This window comes from Eptatretus burgeri, chromosome 8 (assembly GCF_056783735.1).
Source record: "Eptatretus burgeri isolate ZD-2024b chromosome 8, Ebu_testis_v1, whole genome shotgun sequence".
NCBI classification, from domain to species: Eukaryota; Metazoa; Chordata; class Myxini; order Myxiniformes; family Myxinidae; genus Eptatretus; species Eptatretus burgeri.
Window position 1 is genome coordinate 108,729,091 of NC_140968.1, and position 21,548 is coordinate 108,750,638.

General features: G+C 42.1%; 2 protein-coding genes across 4 annotated transcripts in view; one reads left to right on the plus strand and one right to left on the minus strand.

Annotated features, from left to right (window-relative positions):
* Nucleotides 1–21,548, plus strand: part of LOC147022512 (uncharacterized) — a 155,007-nt gene that overhangs the window by 55,086 nt on the left and 78,373 nt on the right. The gene's annotated exons all lie outside the window — the stretch shown is intronic.
* On the minus strand, nucleotides 2,256–10,685 carry LOC147022514 (uncharacterized). Its single transcript, XM_085893491.1, has 4 exons — nucleotides 10,360–10,685; nucleotides 4,674–7,228; nucleotides 4,215–4,269; nucleotides 2,256–3,757 (listed from the first exon to the last, which is right to left on the minus strand). Exons 1-2 carry the CDS (start codon nucleotides 10,566–10,568, stop codon nucleotides 5,116–5,118), a joined length of 2,322 nt encoding a protein of 773 aa, XP_085749617.1. The 5' UTR covers nucleotides 10,569–10,685; the 3' UTR covers nucleotides 2,256–3,757; nucleotides 4,215–4,269; nucleotides 4,674–5,115.

Genomic DNA, 21,548 nt, shown 5'->3' on the forward strand with positions numbered 1-21,548 from the left:
TCATGTATATGTCCAAATGTTTTATAGACACTTTACGAGCGAACATTCCGTCCATTTCTCTGTGAAGACGGTTGAGTGTTCCCTTCATGACTCTTCGTTTCCTCATTGGTTGTTAACCCAGCGTCTCTCGAGTTCTCATCAGCTATTCGTTTCTTTCATCTCTGATGTCTTTCAACTTCAATATTCCATTCTTGACAGAGATGCAGTCCTGCTCGGTGGCGACACTCCTTCAAGTAGCGCCCAGAGCATGTGCCATACCTGCTATACCTCAGGTACGCCATCGACCAAGGTAGACCCTTCAGTCAGTACTATGTGGTATCATCCCTTTGTACCCTCCATTCTCTTTCAGGTGATACAAATTTCTGCCTCATTCCTGAAGCAAATACTGACTTGACAAACCCCCCACTTATATAATTATTGGCCCAATTTCCTTTGCTCTGTATCCTTTTGCAACAGTTAATGAAACATGCGATGTTATATTCATGGATTGGTCCATCAAATAGGACTGTTATGTAAATTCTACCTCAAATCCAATCCAAATATCAGTTGTTGCAATTTTGAATTCCACATTCTGTAATTCATTTGCATAATTCACATTCCCTCATTCAAACATCATAGAATCCAATACAGTGCAGGGGTTCATTCCATTGTGCCATATTTCCATCGTGATGCCATACCCAATGTTCGATAACGGGAAATTTGTTTGTATTTCTGCCAAATTCTGCTCAGCCATCTCTCACATGGGCCCATTGTTATAATGAACAATGAATGTTGATCAATAGAAGTGACTTGAACAATCACCTCCATAAACCCGAAGGAACTCGCACTAGTTCAAATAGTGCAATTTGAGATACCATTTTTAAAAGTTCCTTTCAAACAAACTCATCAATATTCAGAAACCAATGCTATCAGACTGGGCATTCAATCAACGTCCATTCGAGAGGCGGAATGTACTTTGATGCATCGTCAGTTTGCGAATATAACAGCATGAGTATTGATGTCCATTTATATATTATATTTGCATATTTGTTGGGCAATGATGAGCAACTTCATGAACGACACAACAATCTCGGCATCACCATTCGAATGCCAATTCTGCTCTTCAAAAGTGCTCCCCAATACCAGGCGATCCTCCAACATCCGTGTAGCCGTTGTGCCCGGCTGAGTTGCGGATGTATGATGTCCATAGGCACAGGCATAACCCTCAGATCCACAGCCGTAACACAGAGAAAATGGTTTTTCACCATCGTGAACGATTTAAATCATCACTCATTCACATTAACTCATTCAAACATGCCATGGTAACCATGGTGATCAGATACCTTGACCCATGGTTCATGGAGGAATACAAACAGCTGGAATCAGAAATGCAATGGCAAACCACCTTCTGTAATCTTTGCAGAGGTATAAACTCCAGTGCAGTCACCGGTTTGTCATGGCTTTCGCCTGGCATCCTCATCTGCCAGCATCCGCCCACTCAATGAGTGACCTGCACCTGCATAATCCTCCATGCAGCACCTTCCACCAAATCTAATAGTTTTTACCGTCAATTTTAAATCTTTTCTCCATCACACGAGGTACTCGTTTCTCTCGAAATTTGATATGAATACATTGGCTTCGACTTCAATAAGTTTCAATATCCTTCATCTGCAGACCTCTGTCCTGGTGCTTCACACGCAAGGCACCAAACATCCCGAATCATGCCTCACCAGGCAAGCAAGCCATTATTTGCACACCGGTCAATCACAAATTCCTGCTACAATCGACTGCAAAAACTCAGATCATAATACAGTGATACAACCTATCGTGCGAATACAACCGATCCATTGTTTATGCTCAAAGAATTGTCGGTTTTATCATTGTCAATGACAGAGCACTTTGTCAATGACAACAACAACAATCGAACAATTGTTTTAGTTTTTAATCCCACAACCAGATTCTCACAAGCAGGTCCCCACCTGTTCTTCCATCTGCTAAATCTCACACACACGGCCCAGGAAACAAACACACTCACAGCAGGGTGTACTCCCACCCCGCCTCACTGTACGTGAACTGCTGTTGTTTACATTTCATTTAAGATTCATTCTTTTCCTTTTCTCGAAATCTAAAACTATATTCTTTTTAAATAAGATCTTATTATTCCAACGACGTTTGCACACTCTCCACTGAATCCTGAATGTTGACCTCACCCGTTTATGCTAAATCTGAAGATCAATTGTTCTTACAACCGACTTTGCATATACACACCACCCCTGAACTCCTCCGGTTTTTCTTTTTGTTGTTTTTTTACAGCCTTGTATCTTTCCTCAATTAATCTCAGGTGGGATTATTTCTGTTCTTAAATGAGTGTCATTGTTGCACTCTAGCATTATAACCTCTTTCGTTTTGTCCTTCCGGTGCGACATCCGGCCACGTGACTAATTCCTTGGGTTTCCGCCATATCCTGACTGGCAACACCGCTGTCATCAATCCCACCACATCCTCGTGGTTTCCTTTGTTACAAAACAATATTTGTTCAATGAATCCTTCTGGATTGTCATCATAATCTTTCATTTGCATTTTTATGGCTTGTAAATCACTCTGGTTCCTGCTCTCGCTTCTGCCGCTGTTGGGAGGAAAGCTATCGCCGACAATATTTTATGTACTTTTCAAAAAGTAGATTGTCGTCTTTCAAACTTCCTCTTATACTTGTGCTTTTCACTTGCTCCTCTCAAGGCTCTTTTTCAGCTCTCGAATCGACTGGTTTTCGAGTTGTTTTTTAATTTTTTTTCTCTTTCAATCTTTCTCTTCTTAGATTTTCAATTCTATCCGGGTGAAATCTTTGCTTTTTCTGTTCTCTGTCCACAACTTCAGATCTTTTGAAGTTCTCGACCCGTATGTTTTGTTCATATACTCGGAATTTGACCTGCCAGGAGCGCATCCTGGTCTCCTATATTTTGTTGTTGATTCCCCATAACTGTTGTCAGCGTTTCCTTTTCGATCTCTTTAAACACTCGTCAGCGTTTTCTTCTCTTGAGTCGTTCTTTGCACCTGCTGGCGCTTTCCCTTGCTCTATCTCGTTCTTACCTCTCCTCAGTGTCCTTTGTAGCGATTAAACCCTTTGGCCACTTCTGCTTTCTACCAGCCCTCCGCGGCCCCTTCCTCGCCTAACCTCCCAAGTAAGGACTTGGCGATAATCCTGCACTTCCCGCCCTCTCGACTCGGTCACTCTTTATAACAATCCCACGTGTCCCGCCCTGCCAGACTCGGTGATCCTTTCAATACGTAAGGCCTCCGCTATTTTACACAACTTGACCATCTACGCAACGTACATCCACACTTTTATCGTAAACCTACCAGATGTTACCCTTATCTGAAGGAATAAACTTATTATTTTCTTAAAAATAAAATAAATAATTTTTTTAAAATCCAAAAGTAAAATAAAATAAATATATGTCTTCTATCTTATCCAATAAACAGATCTGTATGTGTCCTTACCTTTCAAATTTTGGTTTGAAACCGAGCAACCTCGGTGGAGGTAGAGTTGCATGGACACATGGACACAAAAAGGGGTGCAAGTGATTAAGGTCTATGGAAGGTTTAATTACCTGTACTTCTGGAGACTGATGTTTATCTTTTTAAAATCTCGGATCAGCCGTCTGTAAGAGACTGATGTTTCATCTTACTTTCCTGGAGTGCTTGTACGACAGAGTGATGATGGATCTACTGCGAAGCATCACATCTTCTTCTCCAGTGGCCGTTCCTGAAACTTCTTCCTCTGCACCCACATCAACAAAAGGATGACAAAATCCCTCAATACCATTGTCCTCATCATCTCCATCATTATTAAGTCTTCCATCGCAATCCTGGAAATATTATATCCTATCAATTGGTTTCTGCATCTCAGTTGAATTTTTCTTCCTTCTTTTGCATTCAATTTCACATCTTTATTGTCTTCATCACAAGCTCCCACTGGATGATTCAAACAATTAATTTTAATGATCGTCCATGTCTACGCAATGACTGACACGTGTACAGTAACAGTCATGCCTGACTTCCACCAAATGGAAGGTTTGTTTGCTGATTGTCTGGATTCGAGTTCAGCAAAATATTTGTTTGTCTTCAACACTGTTTTGAGGCGCAGACAAAACGGGACATGATGCAGGTGAAGAACAGGTAGTTTAGACCATGTTTGGAAGAGTTTATAATGTACGATAAGAATCTTGGCAACTTACGTTCCAACTGGTACGATGGTTTCAGGTGAGCTGGACGAAGCACCTTCTGAGGGCCCTTTGGGAAATACAACACAAATATGAAAGATTAAACACATTGATATCTTCATCAGTTTGATAACTTGTTCAGAAAGGGCCACAGAAGGAAATGCATGGATGGAACAGGTAATCGTTGAAAAGGTGAATCGGGTGATCTCATCCAATCGAACGGAGGTGAAGTTCTTGTTCTATATTCTGCATGGGAATAACCATTTCTATAAGATACCTTCCCACAAAAATTATAATTACAATTATCTCCACAATTAATGATATTCTTCTTCATCGAAGGAAGTGTTAACAGCAATGTCTGTGAAAGACAAAGTGCCAAAATTGATTTCAACTTCATGTTTTGATCTTAGAGTTAGCTGTGTTTGCACTCTGTGTGTTCACCTGACCTGTCAAAAGGTATTGAAAAGTGCTCACCTGTTGAAGGTCTTGCATCGCATTTGCTTCTGCTGTTGCAGCCATTCGTCATGGTGAGGTTTCCGTTGAGGATGCAGCCAATGAGAAACGTAAGTTGGTGATTAATTGCTTTTGATCAACAATGAGACCCCACCATGGTTTTCTGAAGCTTTGGTGTCTTCACTCCAAAAGTTTAGGTTCGTGTTCTGATGAAATGTAAAATGTCCATCAGGAGTGAAATTCCCTATCCTTGACTGGAGTTTCCAAAAAAGGTTTCGGTTATGGCTCCGATATGATCTCAGGTAAATTCACTTGTTTGGAAGAGACCGTGTGTTGATGGAAATAGTTTTCAATAGAATATACTGTCTTTCTTTTATAGTGTGGAGCATGAGGAGACTGTATCATGTGAGATGGGACATGAGGAGGGACGGTGGTGATCTTTGGAGATGAGGCGGGATGGTCCTCATCTACGGAGATGAGGGTTGTCCTTGGGCTTCTTCAGGAGGATGACTTTGTCTCCTCTGATGGTGTATTGCCCATTTGGATCACTTTCTCTCTTTTTGTCAAGTTCACTCAGCAGCAACTCTTGTTTTTCTCTTTGGAGCTGAGTGTAGTCTGGAGTGATAAATATATTTCTTGTCCACAGAGAGGGATCATTCAAATTCCGGATCTTCTTATTATTCGTAAGAACCTGATTCCTGTCAGACTCGCATCTGAAAACAACTTTTATGGGTCTGGAGCTGTTCTCAACATAGCGTCCAATGCGGAAAGTCCGTTCAGGCTCGATGTCCAGGTTCATGGCTTTTATTAATTTTGCCACAGCCTCCGTATCATGTTCACCTTTTCCCTCCTTCACTCCACGGAACATGAGGTTGTTTTTGCGCCTTTCAATTTCCGCTCCTTCGTCCTTGAGAAACTCAGATTGAGAAGAATGTTGTGGCTCCCGTTTGGGTGGCAGCCGATGAACATCGTGCTGTTTCTGCTGACGTAACCTGACTTCACGTTGAGGCTTCGGTTGTTTTTTGAGGACATCACTGTACAGTTGTTGCTGCTGTTGCTCGTCATCACTGTGAGGGTTCGGTTCAGTCGGTGGCAGCAAACCAACATTGCCCTCTTTCTGCTGTTGCTGCTGCAGCTCGTCATTCGTTCCAAGCATTTCTTCCTCCTTTTTCTCAGCAAGCTTTCCTGTATTTTTTACTTCGGTCTCTATTTCCAAGACCTCCTTCTCCCTTCCCTCCACATTATTTTTTCTGTCCCTCATCTCTTTCTCTCTAACCGTTAACATGAACTCTTTCAGTTTGCATTTAACTTCACATTGTATTCGTTCTTCCTTCTGTTCTCTCTCTCGAACACGAATCTCTTCCTCGTTTTTCTCAACATGCTTTCCTGTATCTTTGACTTTGGTCTCTCTTTCCAAGACCTCCTTCTCCCTTCCCTCCACATTATTTTTTCTGTACCTCATCTCTTTCTCTCTCACCATTAACATGAACTCTTTCAGTTTCCATTTAACTTCGCATTGTTTTCGTTGTTCCTTGTGTTCTCTCTCTCGAACACGAATCTCTTCCTCGTTTTTCTCAGGAAGCTTTCCTGTATCTTTGACTTTGGTCTCTCTTTCCAAGACCTCCTTCTCCCTTCCCTCCACATTATTTTTTCTGTCCCTCATCTCTTTCTCTCTTACCGTTAACATGAACTCTTTCAGTTCCCATTTAATTTCACATTGTTTTCGTTCTTCCTGGTGTTCTCTCTCTCGAACACTAATCTCTTCCTCCAATTTACGCAGCCTGCACTCTCCATCGTTGAGCTCCTCTCCTTTTTCGTGCATACGAATCTGCCGTTTATATATCTCCTCATCTTTCCCATTCATTAATGCTTCAAACGCACTTTGTCGCTCCAGCTCCTCTTCTTTACCTCTCTGCAGGTGTTGCTCCTGCTGCTGCACACGTTTCTTCCAGTTCTGAATCTCGAACATTCTATTTTCCACAACCAGCGTTTTCTGGTTAAGTTCTTTATTTTTGCGTTTGATCCACATTCGGACTTGGAATTGGTCTTTTGTTCGTGCAGATTCTTCTTTCTTTCTCATCCTGAGCTTTTCTTCATTTTTCCTCTGTTCTTCCTCATTTTTCCTCCACTGTTCATTTATCTTTCTCTGTTCTTTTTCATTTTTCTGCCTCTGCTGTTCCTCCTCTCCTTTCTTCCGGTCCTTTTCCTCCTTTTGCCATAACTCTTTTTCCAGTTTCCATTGCACGTCCTTTTCCATCAACTCATGTTCCATTTCCTGCACAAACTTCTCTCTTTGTACAAGATTTCTTTCATTTTCGACCAACCGAGCCTCATATTCCTGAAGCTTTTCTTCCTCTGCTCGTAAAACCTTTTCTTTCTCTTTTTGATATTCTTCCTCTTGTTCATCATTACCAAAGTTCTGTTTTGTTGTGAACTCCATTTTGTCAGTAATTTCCAGAACTTCCTTTCCCTCTGCTTTCTGAATCTCAAGGGGTTCGGTTTCCCAAACCTCCGTGACCAACGGTGGATTAAGTTTCGATTCATTTTTCCGTTTCACTTTGCATCGACATCGTAAACTGCAACAAAACAAACAAACATTCTCAGTTCAAGCTTAAATGAAGTTTTACATCACATGAAAAGTATTGAACACATGGTTTTGCAAAGCATAAACAAACATGTTCCACGAGTGTTACAATTCTGGAGGATACGGAATATGGAGCATGCAGATGTAACTTAAACAATGTCCGTAGGAACGGTGTGGAACGATGAATCACACTTGATTATTTGAAGAATCTCATGTAATGGTCGAGGATGTTATGAACTTTTGCATTTGTTTTTGCTGAAGAAGGAAATTGTGACTTTTTTGTAAATCAAGCCTTACTTTGCTGGAATTCCATCGGTAACATTTTATCATGACGTCATTTGGTGGGTATCTTGGGTTTTTAAAATACCTGCCGTTTCAGAAGGATTTTTTCCCACAACTTTGACGTTCACAAACAAACTATTCCTTGGAAATCAACACTTCGTAGGTGGAGTTTTAGTTTATATTGACAAGAAATGTCAAATGAGTCACCTTCAAGATTCTTCCTTAAAACATCATTGCCACTTTGTTTGAACATAAAATCCAGTCAGAGGTTTCAACTTGTGTCACATTCGTGGAACATCATTCATATCATCACGTGCTGTGTCTAAAGAAATTAAATTACATCACTTATACTTCATCGATGAAGATAATGGTAAATGGACTTTTTTAGAACATTCACCATGGATCAAGTTATCAAAGGAAGAAGTGTGAGAAAGAAAGAGCTGTGTGAGAAGAAAGTATCACTCAGTAAAGCAAGAGCGATGAGGAAACTGTTAAAAATTAACAAAATACGGAGGCAACAAGGAACAAGCATTTGGTGAATTGGGAAATGTTCTGTTTACACATCCAATAACAAAATCAATCTGAATATCAAGGAAATCATCACGTAGAATCTATCCACGTCTGGTTGTCCTTCATTATTTCAGATAGATTGTTCTTACAAAAACAAAGAGCTCGTTGTTCTATCACTTGAATCATCATCAACTTCTCATGTTTCACTTTATGTAATGGGAAACATGATGGCATCCACAAAAGAGCTCCCGTTCAACAAACCAACAACAGAATTAAACTCTGCTTGTATTGCCAGACAGATACTGATGAAAAGCTTGTTGATACTTAAAACAGAAAGAACCTTCAAAGAATCAGCATTTGAAACTTTTCCAAAGTGTGCACAGAACAGGCAGATTATGACAATCCAGAATTTGTGTGAGTTGGACAAAGGCTGCTTTGAATTGGAGCAGACAAGCTCAAAGCGAAGAAAGCCACTTTACACAGAGATTGACATTAAAAAACCAAGTCACCTGGATAAAACCGAGTCACCTGGATAAAACTGAGTCACCTGGATCGAGATGAAAGAAGAAGCAAACTTGCTGTTCCTTCACAAGACAACTTCACTGACAAAGAGGATGACCCAGTGCTTCAGAATCTATTAAGTATACTAGTTTCAGCAGCTCAGTGTTTGTCAAATCAAAATGTGTATTTTGTCAACGAATCACAGATGAGGAAGAGCCCATTGTGCGTGAAAAACTCCAGAAGGGACAATTCCTGGTAACATGGGAGGAAACAATCCAAGAAATTGTAAACAGCAGTCATTATGATGCCTGGAAAGTTAGGCTTGCCGACATGCTGTCTTCTGGAGATTCACTGTCTCGTCTTCTGGAGATTCACTGTCTCATCCTCTGGAGATTTCTGTCTTCTGGAGATTCACTGTCTCATCCTCTGGAGATTTCTGTCTTCTGGAGATTCACTGTATCGTCCTCTGTAGATTTCTCTCTTCTGGAGATTCACTGTCTCGTCTTCTGGAGATTTCTGTCTTCTGGAGATTCACTGTCTCATCCTCTGGAGATTTCTGTCTTCTGGAGATTCACTGTCTCATCCTCTGGAGATTTCTGTCTTCTGGAGATTCACTGTCTCATCCTCTGGAGATTTCTGTCTTCTGGAGATTCACTGTATCGTCCTCTGTAGATTTCTGTCTTCTGGAGATTTCTGTCTTCTGGAGATTCACCGTCTCATCTTCTGGAGATTCACTGTCTCGTCCTCTGTAGATTTCTGTCTTCTGGAGATTCACTGCCTCGTCTTCTGGAGATTTCTGTCTTCTGGAGATTCACCGTCTCATCTTCTGGAGATTCACTCTCTCGTCCTCTGGAGATTTCTGTCTTCTGGAGATTCACCGTCTCATCTTCTGGAGATTCACTGCCTCGTCTTCTGAAGATTTCTGTCTTCTGGAGATTCACCATCTCATCTTCTGGAGATTCACTGTCTCATCCTCTGGAGATTTCTGTCTTCTGGAGATTTCTGTCTCGTGACGTTTTGAACACTGCACGTCCTGCTTCACAAAAAACTGGGAAAAGCACATTCAGCGTCCATGATATGAAGAGAAAACTCTTGAAAACAGGGTACGAATCATCCAGCCTTCAGTGAATGTTGCATTTATTGCCACAGACTGAGAGTTCTTCAGTGTTCTGCAAGACCAAGTTGATGACGGGCAGTATATCGACATTGCTGAATTGCAGAAGTGCAGATTTTTCATGAATTCCAAGACAGACTGCTGAAACTTTTGCAGGTTTTTTTTGACACACAGGTTAGTGAATACACAACTATAATTACAAACAGCTTCCCAAAGTGAAGGCTTTCCAAAGTTCCACCGGACCTGCAAATGACGAATGAGGTATTTACACCAAATTTAACTTGATTAATGCAGCAAAAGTGGGTTTGTTCATGGCAGCCATTTTGAAATCCAAGATGGTCACCATCCAGAACTTTGAGAAAATTTTAACTTCTTTGCATGACAAATGTGGGTATTGCCACCAAAATAGACTTCATATGACATTCAAAGCCCAAGTTGTTGGGAAATTTGGTGTAACATGGTGGCCATCTTGAAATTTAAAATGGCCCCAGAACATTGGATGAAAAAAATGTCATCAATGGATTTTGGACACCTTATCATCCCTTCCAACAATTAAACAACACATTCCATTTGTAAGAAAAAAAAAAAATTCTCGTCCTTTTTAATCCAACATATCATCGTACACAATAAACTCTCTCCAAATATCTGAGCGATCTTGTTCTCTCGTGGATGAAGGTATGATAGATATTGATGAATAAGTCACTTGTGTTCTTTACCAGTGAATGCAAAGCTTTCTTTTGGGGCTCCCCTTGTTGTTGAACCAACATGACGGATCAAATGTGATTACAACATAAAATAAAAGGAAGGAAGTCACGATGAACGCGACGTCGCGAACCACAGACATCCCTCCATCCTCAACAGCATCATTCTGGTAAACCTGTGGAAATAGACAAGGGCAGGGGAAGGAGGAATGTTTATTTTTCATTTAAAATTAACTAAACAATGTTTTTACAAATAATTTACGAAATCTAAAAGTTCATGACAAAATAAGAACATTATCTTGAAATGTTTTAAATACAAACACGATGGCTCATGGAATGGTCGAGAGTTTACTCGTTTATGTAATAACTGAGTGATGATGAGAGAGGAGATTCGAAGGGCATGGAGGGAAAGCATTCTGGGACTAGTGTTTGATAATCCACTTGCTGGATGTATGTATTTTAGACTATCAAACACTACCTGTCACTTCACTGATGGGAATATGATAAGTTGGGACAAAAATAGGGGGACAGAGGGAGGGTGGAGGGGGAGAGCAAGGAGGGGTGTGGGAGCAAGGAGGAAAGCAGAGAGAGGAGGGGTGGAGGAAGTGACGGCACCGTGAGGTGAGAAGAATGGAAGGCACACGTGTGGTGGAGCATTAATTCCGATTCATAGTCTCATCAAAATGATTTTCCATTTTATACTGATAATACGAAAAATACTGCCTGGAGACCAACACCACTCGGACATGTCCAGTGGAAAACACCGTCCGGAGACAAACACCGCTTGGAGACAAACAGCGCTTGGAGACAAACACCGTCCGGAGACAAACACCGTCCGGAGACAAACACCGCTTGGAGACAAACACCGCTTGGAGACAACACCGCTTGGAGACAAACAGCGTTCAGAGAAATCCAGAGACAAACACTGCCCAGACGCATCCAGAGAAAAGCAATGCCCGGTCGTGTCCGGATCCAAGCTGTCTGGAGACACTCGCCACCCAGCCATGTCCGGAGATAAATACAACACTGGCAAGTCTGGATACAAACACCGCTCAGAGGTAACCACTGTCCAGACACGTCCAGAGATAACCACTGTCCGGACACAACACAGAGAGAGAGAGAGAGAGAGAGAGAGAGAGAGAGAGAGAGAGAGAGAGAGAGAGAGAGAGAGAGAGAGAGAGAGAGAGAGAGAGAGAGAGAGAGAGAGAGAACAATGGAGAGGGATATGGAAGGAGGGTGCTGCACTGTATGAGGAGGGGGAGGAGTGTGGATGGGACAAAGAAAGAGTGACAGAGAGGGGTGGTGAGGTTGGGGAGTCAGACGTGAGAATGTTTTGCTTTTGAACAACACACACACACACACACACACACACACACACACACACACACACACACACACACACACACACACACACACACACACACACACACACACACACACACACACACACACACACACACACACACACACACACACACACACACACACACGGCCAATATCGCCAATTTTTTGGTGATCACCTGATTGGAGTCGGTGTGATTACTGATTACAGTACGCACTGTATACAACCCAAAAACCTTGAGTTGCTTTCAGCCTTGTTATGGGAGAATTTCAATCAACAAATTATGAAAACAACATTGTATGATAGATGTTTCAAGATGATGAATGTACTTGTGATATGATAAAAAGTAAAGTTGACGACAAGGATGTAAATCTGTGTATTCCCTTTTCTGACATGTTGTGTTTCCTGTCAGGAATCACTTGGTGAATTGAACTTAAATCCAAACTTTGATCGGAACTCGATGGGACGGCCCATCATGCTCTGATTGGTCAAACTTGTGAAAACAACACACCCCTCACTCCAAGACCAACCAACTCCCCCCATTTTAAATCCTCCCAACGATCCTGATTTACCAAGCTGAAAAGAAAGTGACTCCGATCGTGTTGTTTACCTTCCCCAAGTCCAATACGTTGTTATTTCTCACAATCCCCACTTACCTGCTGTGATGGACGGGACACTCCACTTCCGAGGATGGTGAGCACGAACAGCGCGATGGGAAACAACATGGTTGGTGCACGGCTCTCCACGAACTGAAGATTTAATGATACCGCTCTGTCTAAAGAGTTCTCCATTGTTGCACGTCTTATTGTGATGTCACAATGGACAGTGGCCACGCCCCCTTCCCTCCTCTGCATTCATATCTCAACAGAGATATAACTACATATTTTTGTTCCAAACAACCTCTTCCAGTGAAAACCACGTGACCCAAGGTTGATGAACAACACGAGTCCTTTCTCTTTCAAATCTTTTACCCAAATGAGAACAGGATTTAACTCGTTCATTTTTATCAGTTGGGATTCTCATGAGAAACCTTGCACAACAGACGTGTGTTTATTTAATTAATGTTATTCATGATAACCCTTGTTATAAAGGAGCTTACAGAGTGAGTAATGGTACACCTCCTTATTTATTTATATCTCTTTGGTATTAGTGTGAATGAACATTCATTTCGTGTTTGCACGTGCATACGTAATAAATAGATAATATTTTATCTATTCACACCGAACCACCTCGTATTCTCAACACATCCACTACTGAAGGTGGACGAAGGTGATGTTTCCACCCATGTTTGTTCCTTGTGAAATCGAACATTTGTAAATTAGGATAACGGAGTTTGGTAGGGAGTGTTGTTCTCCATCGGAAGGGAGAGCACGGGGAAATGGCGTCTCCGTGAAATACTCACAAAATGATCCGTTTAAAAATACTATGGAGTCAATTAATACGTCTTGGAAACCTTATACCGTTTATTAATTATACAGGAGTTGGGGTTACTGGTGTTACCTGTTTTAATCCTGTTCATTATCTACAAATGAGCTGGGGTACCTGCTGTTACCTGTTCTCATCATATTTATTAATTAAATACGAGCTGGGGTACCTGGTGTTCCCTGTTCTGATCCTGTTTATTAATTAAATATGAGCTGGGACACCTGGCATTACCTGTTTTAATTCTGTTTATTAATTAAACACGAGCTGGGGTACCTTGTGTTACCTGTTTTAATTCTGTTTATTAATGAAACACGAGCTGGGATACATGGCGTTACCTGTTTTAATCCTGTTTTTAAATTATACACGAGGTGGGATACCTGGTGTTCCCTGTTCTGATCCTGTTTATTAATTAAATACGAGCTGGTGTTCCCTGTTCTGATCCTGTTTATTAATTGAACACAAGGTGGGGTTCCTGTTGTTACCTGTTTTAAACCTGTTTTTAAATTATACATGAGCTGGGGTACCTGGTGTTCCCTCTTCTAATGCTGTTTATTGATTGAACACGAGCTGGGGTACCTGGCGTTCCCTGTTTTAATCCAGTGCATTAACGAAACACGAGCTGGGGATCCTTGTGTTATTAGTTTTAACCCTGTTTATTAATTAAATATGAGCTTGGGTTCCTGATGTTACCTGTTTTAAACCTGTTTATTAATTAAATTCAAGCTGGGATACCTGGAGTTATCTGTTTTAATCCTGTTTGTTAATTAAATACGAGCTGGGGTTCCTGATGTTACCTGTTTTAAACCTGTTTATTAATTAAATATGAGCTGGGATACCTGATGTTACCTGTTTTAACCCTGTTTATTAATTAAATCCGAGCTGGGGTTCCTGGTGTAACCTGTTTTAATCCTGTTTATTAATTAAATTCAAGCTGGGATACCTGGAGTTACCTGTTTTAATCCTGTTTATTAATTAAATACAAGCTGGGGTTCCTGATGTTACCTGTTTTAATCCTGTTTATTAATTAAATCCCAGCTGGGATACCTGGTGTTACCTGTTCTAATGCTGTATATTAATTGAACACGAGGTGGGGTACCTGGTGTCACCTGTTTTAAGACTGTTTATTCATTAAATACGAGCTGGGGTACCTGGGGTTACCTGTTTTAATCCTGTTTATTAATTATTCACGAGCTGGGGCACCTGGTGTTACCTGTTCTCATGCTGTTTATCAATTGAACACGAGCTCGGGTACCTGGTGTTACCTGTTTTATTCCTGTTTATGAATTATACACGAGCTGGGGTACCTTGTGTTACCTGTTTTATTCCTGTTTATGAATTATACACGAGCTGGGGTACCTGGCGTTACCTGTTTTAATTCTACATGAGCTGGGATACCTGGTGTTACCTATTGTAATCCTGTTTCTTAATTATACATGAGCTGGGGTACCTGGTGTTACCTGTTTTAATCCTGTTTCATAATTACACACGAGCTGGGGTACCTGGTGTTACCTGTGTTAATCATGTTTATAAATGAAACACGAGCTGGGATACCTGGAGTTTCCTGTTTTAATCCTGTTTATTAATTAAATACGAGCTGGGGTACCTGGTGTTGCCTGTTTTTATCCTGTTTATTAATTATACACGTGCTGGGGTACCTGGTGTTATCTGTTTTAATCCTGTTTATTAATTATACACGTGCTGGGGTACCTGGTGTTATCTGTTTTAATCCTGTTTATTAATTATACACGTGCTGGGGTACCTGGTGTTGCCTGTTTTTATCCTGTTTATCAATTGAACACGAGCTCGGGTACCTGGTGTTATCTGTTTTAATCCTGTTTATTAATTACACACGTGCTGGGGTACCTGGTGTTACCTGTTTTAATCCTGTTTATTAATTATACACGTGCTGGGGTACCTGGTGTTATCTGTTTTAATCCTGTTTATTAATTATACACGTGCTGGGGTACCTGGTGTTATCTGTTTTAATCCTGTTTATTAATTATACACGTGCTGGGGTACCTGGTGTTGCCTGTTTTTATCCTGTTTATCAATTGAACACGAGCTCGGGTACCTGGTGTTATCTGTTTTAATCCTGTTTATTAATTACACACGTGCTGGGGTACCTGGTGTTGCCTGTTTTTATCCTGTTTATCAATTGAACACGAGCTCGGGTACCTGGTGTTATCTGTTTTAATCCTGTTTATTAATTATACACGTGCTGGGGTACCTGGTGTTATCTGTTTTAATCCTGTTTATTAATTATACACGTGCTGGGGTACCTGGTGTTGCCTGTTTTTATCCTGTTTATCAATTGAACACGAGCTCGGGTACCTGGTGTTATCTGTTTTAATCCTGTTTATTAATTACACACGTGCTGGGATACCTGGAGTTACCTGTTTTTATCCTGTTTATTAATTAAACACGAGCTGGGATACCTGGCATTACCTGTTTTAATCCTGTTTATTCATGAAATACGAGCTGGGGTTCCTGGTGTTACCTGTTCTAATGCTGTTTATTAATTATACATGAGCTGGGGTTCCTGGTGTTACCTGTTTTTATCCTGTTTATTAATTAAATCCGGGCTGGGGTTCCTGGTGTTACCTGTTTTAATCCTGTTTATTAATTATACATGAGCTGGGGTACCTGGTGTTACCTGTTTTTATCCTGTTTATTAATTAAATCCGAGCTGGGATTCCTGGCGTTACCTGTTTTAATCCTGTTTATTCATGAAATATGAGCTGGGGTACCTTGTGTTACCTGTTTTAATTCTGTTTATTAATTAAACACAAGCTGGGATACATGGCGTTACCTGTTTTAATCCTGTTTATTATTTAAATACGAGCTCGGATACCTGGCATTACCTGTTTTAATTCTGTTTATTAATTAAACACAAGCTGGGATACATGGCGTTACCTGTTTTAATCCTGTTTATAAATAATACATGAGCAGGGATACCTGTTGTTACCTGTTTTAATGCTGTTTATTAATTATACATGAGCTGGGGTTCCTGGTGTTACCTGTTTTTATCCTGTTTATTAATTAAATCCGGGCTGGGGTTCCTGGTGTTACCTGTTTTAATCCTGTTTATTAATTATACATGAGCTGGGGTACCTGGTGTTACCTGTTTTTATCCTGTTTATTAATTAAATCCGAGCTGGGATTCCTGGCGTTACCTGTTTTAATCCTGTTTATTCATGAAATATGAGCTGGGGTACCTTGTGTTACCTGTTTTAATTCTGTTTATTAATTAAACACAAGCTGGGATACATGGCGTTACCTGTTTTAATCCTGTTTATTATTTAAATACGAGCTCGGATACCTGGCATTACCTGTTTTAATTCTGTTTATTAATTAAACACAAGCTGGGATACATGGCGTTACCTGTTTTAATCCTGTTTATAAATAATACATGAGCAGGGATACCTGTTGTTACCTGTTTTAATGCTGTTTATTAATTAAATCCGAGCTGGGGTTCCTGGTGTTACCTGTGTTAATCCTGTTTATTAATTAAATTCAAGCTGGGATACCTGGAGTTACCTGTTTTTATCCTGTTTATTAATTAAACACGAGCTGGGATACCTGGCATTACCTGTTTTAATCCTGTTTATTCATGAAATACGAGCTGGGGTTCCTGGTGTTACCTGTTCTAATGCTGTTTATTAATTATACATGAGCTGGGGTACCTGGTGTTACCTGTTTTTATCCTGTTTATTAATTAAATCCGAGCTGGGATTCCTGGCGTTACCTGTTTTAATCCTGTTTATTCATGAAATATGAGCTGGGGTACCTTGTGTTACCTGTTTTAATTCTGTTTATTAATGAAACACGAGCAGGGATACCTGGCCTTCCCTGTTTTAATCCTGTTTATTAATTACACACGAGCTGGGATACCTGGTGTTACCTGTGTTAATCATGTTTATAAATGAAACACGAGCTGGGATATCTGGTGTTCCCTGTTTTAATCCTGTTTATGAATGAAATACGAGCTGGGATACCTGGTGTTACCTGTTTTAATCCTGTTTATTAATTAAATACGAGCTGGGATACCTTGTGTTCACTATTTTAATGCTGTTTATTAATTAAACACGAGCTGGGGTTCCTGGTGTTACCTGTTTTAATCCTGTTTATTAATTATACACGAGCTGGGGTTCCTGATGTTACCTGTTTTAATTAAATACGAGTTCGGGTGCCTGGTGTTTCCTGTTCTCCTCCTGTTTTTTCTTTAAATACCAGTCTGTGTTTACCAAGCTCCAAAGAAAGTGACTCCGATCGTGTTGTTTACCTTCCCCAAGTACAATACGTTGTTATTTCTCACAATCCCCACTTACCTGCTGTGATGGACGGGACGCTGTACTTCCGAGGATGGTGAGCACGAACAGCACGATGGGAAACAACATGGCTGGTGCACGGCTCTCCACGAACTGAAGATTTAATGATACCGCCCTGTCTAAAGAGTTGTTGTTGCAACTCTATTGTTGCAGTTCTTATTGTGATGTCACAATGGACTGTGGCCACGCCCTCTTCCCTCGTCTCCATTGGTATCTCAACCAAGATATAATTATATATTTTTGTTCCAAATAACCTCTTCCGGTGAAAACCACGTGACCCAAGGTTGATGAACAACACGAGTCCTTTCTCTTTCAAATCTTTCACCCAAATGAGAACAGGATTTAAAACGTTCATTTTTATCAGTTGGGATTCTCTTGAGAAACCCTGCACAACAGATGTGTGTTTATTTAATTAATATTATTCATGATAACCCTTGTTATAAAGTCGCTGACATCGTGAGTAATGGTACATCTCATTATTTATTATTACAGCGCGTGCGCTGTATACAATTGCATCGAGTTTGAAATGTCCCCGGTGGCCACCACGTCTCCGGTGTCCCCCTCCCCCCCCCATACCCCCACATGCCTCAAGACAGCCAATCACGGCCGTCCGCTAGATGGCAGTCCGTGTCCGAGACTGAAATGGCGAAAATTTACGGAAATACCCGAATATTTCAATGGAAATTTGTGAAACCAATGTGTTATGTATGTGAAAACCATTGAATGTATTGCTTGACGGAAAAAAAACCAAGAAACGCTTCCCTCTCATATTCGAACGAAAGAAAGACGTCATTTCCGCTCACCATGGCATTTCGCGCCGAACGATGAAAGCTTAGTTTTTCTTTTGCCATCGTTCTCTTTAATGGCGAACGCAGTGAGCTTCATACTTAATGCGTGCACATGAGAGAATAGGAAACAACAACAACACAATACCATGGCAATTTGGAATCCGTGTCGTTGGCTGTGACCCTTTTCCTTCCGGTTTTTTTTTTTGCTTCTGGTTATTTTTTGTTTCCGGTTTTTGTCATGGGGAATGATGCATGCCGGGAGATAAAGGCATCGTCGGAGACATGAAAGACCCAAGTAATATCAGGTCAGGTCAGGTCAGGTATGGGAGCATGTGCCAGAACAGCACGTCGCTGCGTCCACTTTCCGCCGGTACTCCAGGGGCCTCCGTCTGGCCATCCCCCAGGCAGATGCCAGGCCCATCCCCATCTCCTTGAGATGATGGTCATCCTGTTGCAACCATGAGGCACGTGGTCGACCCACTGGCCTCCTCCACTCATGAGCCTCCCTCGCTGAGAGAATCTGGTGAGCAGGATCAGAGTCAGGAAAACGAGCCACATGTCCATACAGCCGCAACTGACGCTCACGGACTATGCAGGTAACAAATCTCATCCGAGTCTCTCTCAGCAACCGCTCGTTGGACACAAAATCCGACCAGCGATAGCCAAGGATTCTCCGAAGAGACCTGTTACCAAAGGAATTAAGTCTCCGTCTCAGATCCTTGGTCAGAGTCCAAGTCTCGCAACCATGGAGCAAGACTGGAAGTACCAAGGACCTGAAGACTCGGACTTTCGTCCTCCCGCACAGGTACCGGCAGCGCCACACCCCATGATCCAGTGAATCCATGACTCCCCAGGCCCGACCCAGACGTCTATTGACCTCTGACTCGCAGCCAGCAGAGACATGAATATCACTGCCAAGGTAAGTGAATCTCTCCACGACCTCAACATCCTCACCACAAACAGACACAGACAGGACAGCAGCATCCAAGATGTCACCGAAAGCCTGGATCTTAGTTTTGACCCAAGAAACCCGTAATCACAACGGCTCCGACTTCTCATTCAGCACCTCGAGGGCCCCCAAGAGGATGTCTAAAGTCTCCGCAAAGATGACTGCATCATCTGCAAAGTCAAGGTCCGAGATCTTGACATTCCCAAATGACGCACCGCAACTTGATCTCTCCGACATCCTCCCTAGAATCCAGTCCATACAAGTGCTGAAAAGTGTGGGGGCAAGTACACATCCCTGATGAACTCCAGTAACAACTGGAAATAAGTCAGAGATGGTACCACCACACTTCACAGCACTCTCAGTACCAGAGTAGAGTTCAGACATCAGATCGATCAGTTTTGGTGGCACCCCGCGAAGACCAAGAATCCTCCAGAGGACGTCCCGATTCACTGAATCGAACGCTTTACAGAGATCAACATAGGCTGCAAGCAGCCCCTGCCGAAACTCTCGTCTGCGTTCGGTGAGGACACGAAGTGCAAGGATACGGTCAATCGTTGACCTCTTTGGTGTAAAGCCTGACTGCTCTGGACGCTGGTGCTCAAGCAGATGGTGGCGAACCCTATCGAGAATTATCCGAGCAAAGACCTTGCCCGGCACTGAGAGCAGCGTCACCCCTCGGTAGTTGTTGCAGTCTTGGCGATCACCCTTCCCTTTCCAGAGAGGGACAACAAGGCCCCTCTTCCAGTCAGTTGGGATGATGCCTGTGTTCCAGGCAGAGCACAAAACTGCATGCAACGACACGAGTGCAGCATTTCCACCAGCCTTGAGAAGTTCGGCATGGATGCCACAGATCCCTGGAGCTTTGCCCCGTTTCAACCGGTTCACCGCAGCCCGTGTTTCCACAAGCGGAGGTGGACCACAGTTGATTCGAGGGTCAGCAACAGGGATTGTAACACCCTTGACGTCCAACTCGACAGTTGGGGGATCAGCCTGGTACAACCACTCAAAGTAACCGGCCCAGCGGGCCTTCACTTCAGACTCCTCTGTCAAGAGCCCACCACTCTCTGCTCGAACTGCAGTGCTACGAGGGATGGGCTTGGATGAACGTAATGCGCGAATTCCCCTGTAAGCGGGACGAGAATCACCTGTCCACAGGTGATGCTCTACCCCCTCACAGATTCCTCGCACATAGGCCTCCTTGTCCACCCTCAATGCACGTACAGTTTTACGCCTCAGCTCCCTGAACAGACTCAGCTCAGACTTCCGGTTCCGGTTTTGAGCAGCGAGAGGTCTCCTTTGGGGCTCCCTGCTGACTTCTCAAAGCTAAGTTTCCGGTTGTTATTTGTCCCGTTTTAACTGTTTAATTTTCTCACCTACATGTTACTGTGTGTTGCTAGTTCGGTTTTGTTTCAAAAATCGTGCTATTTTGTGAGTATTTTTGTCGACGTTCTTACCTGTGCTTGAGGCCTAGGCGTAGGCTTGAGGCCTACCGGTTCCACTCGGTGTTCGATCGTTTTTTTTTTGTTGTTTGTTTTTTCTCCCCATTACCTTCATTTTCTATCCTCCCCATTACCTTCAATTTTGATCCTCCCCACTTTCCAAACATCCCCCATTCTCCCAACTAATCTCTTTCTTATTATAAAAAAAAAAAAAAAAAAAAAAAAACTACAACAGCAACACGCTCACCTTCTCCCGATTCTGCTTCTTCTTCTTCCTCTTAACTTCCTCCTCGTCTTCTTCCTCGATTTTTTTTTTTTTTTTTTTTTTTTTTTTTTTTTTCACTTCCATGACCTAATCTGTTGAACTCTCTCATACATTATTTTTAACAACAAAAACGATCTTATAATGCTTCATCTTCCTCTCTCACACATGTGGGACTCTTTACTGTTTCACAATGCACTACTCTTCTGCTATTTTAACAGACTGCTCTCATTTCGAGCTCTTCTTCATTCCTTGTCTAAAAAATCCAACTATTACAGCGCTTCTTCTCTCCATTCTCTGAATTCGCCTTCATTGCATCCATCAAGAATTGTGTTAAATCGCATCTCTGACTTAAAACTTTTAAAAACCACAGTTTGCCATGGATGCTCGCTTTCCATCAACCATTCTTTTTTTCCAAATTCAGTGCCAACTCACCCCCCTCACCCCTCACTCTCACTCTCAAAGCAACCATCCCACTCTTCTTCCTCCAAGCCTCCCTCTCACCTCTCTCAAAAATCCCCCCCTCACCTTTCTCCCACCTTTCATCGCCCCCACTCTTCCTTCTCAAAGTTGCCCCCCTCTCATCCACCAACCTGCCTCCCTCCACTGCCCTCTCACCTCCATCTCTTCACTCCACCTCCTCAAATCCTCAACTGCCTTCTTCCTTGTCT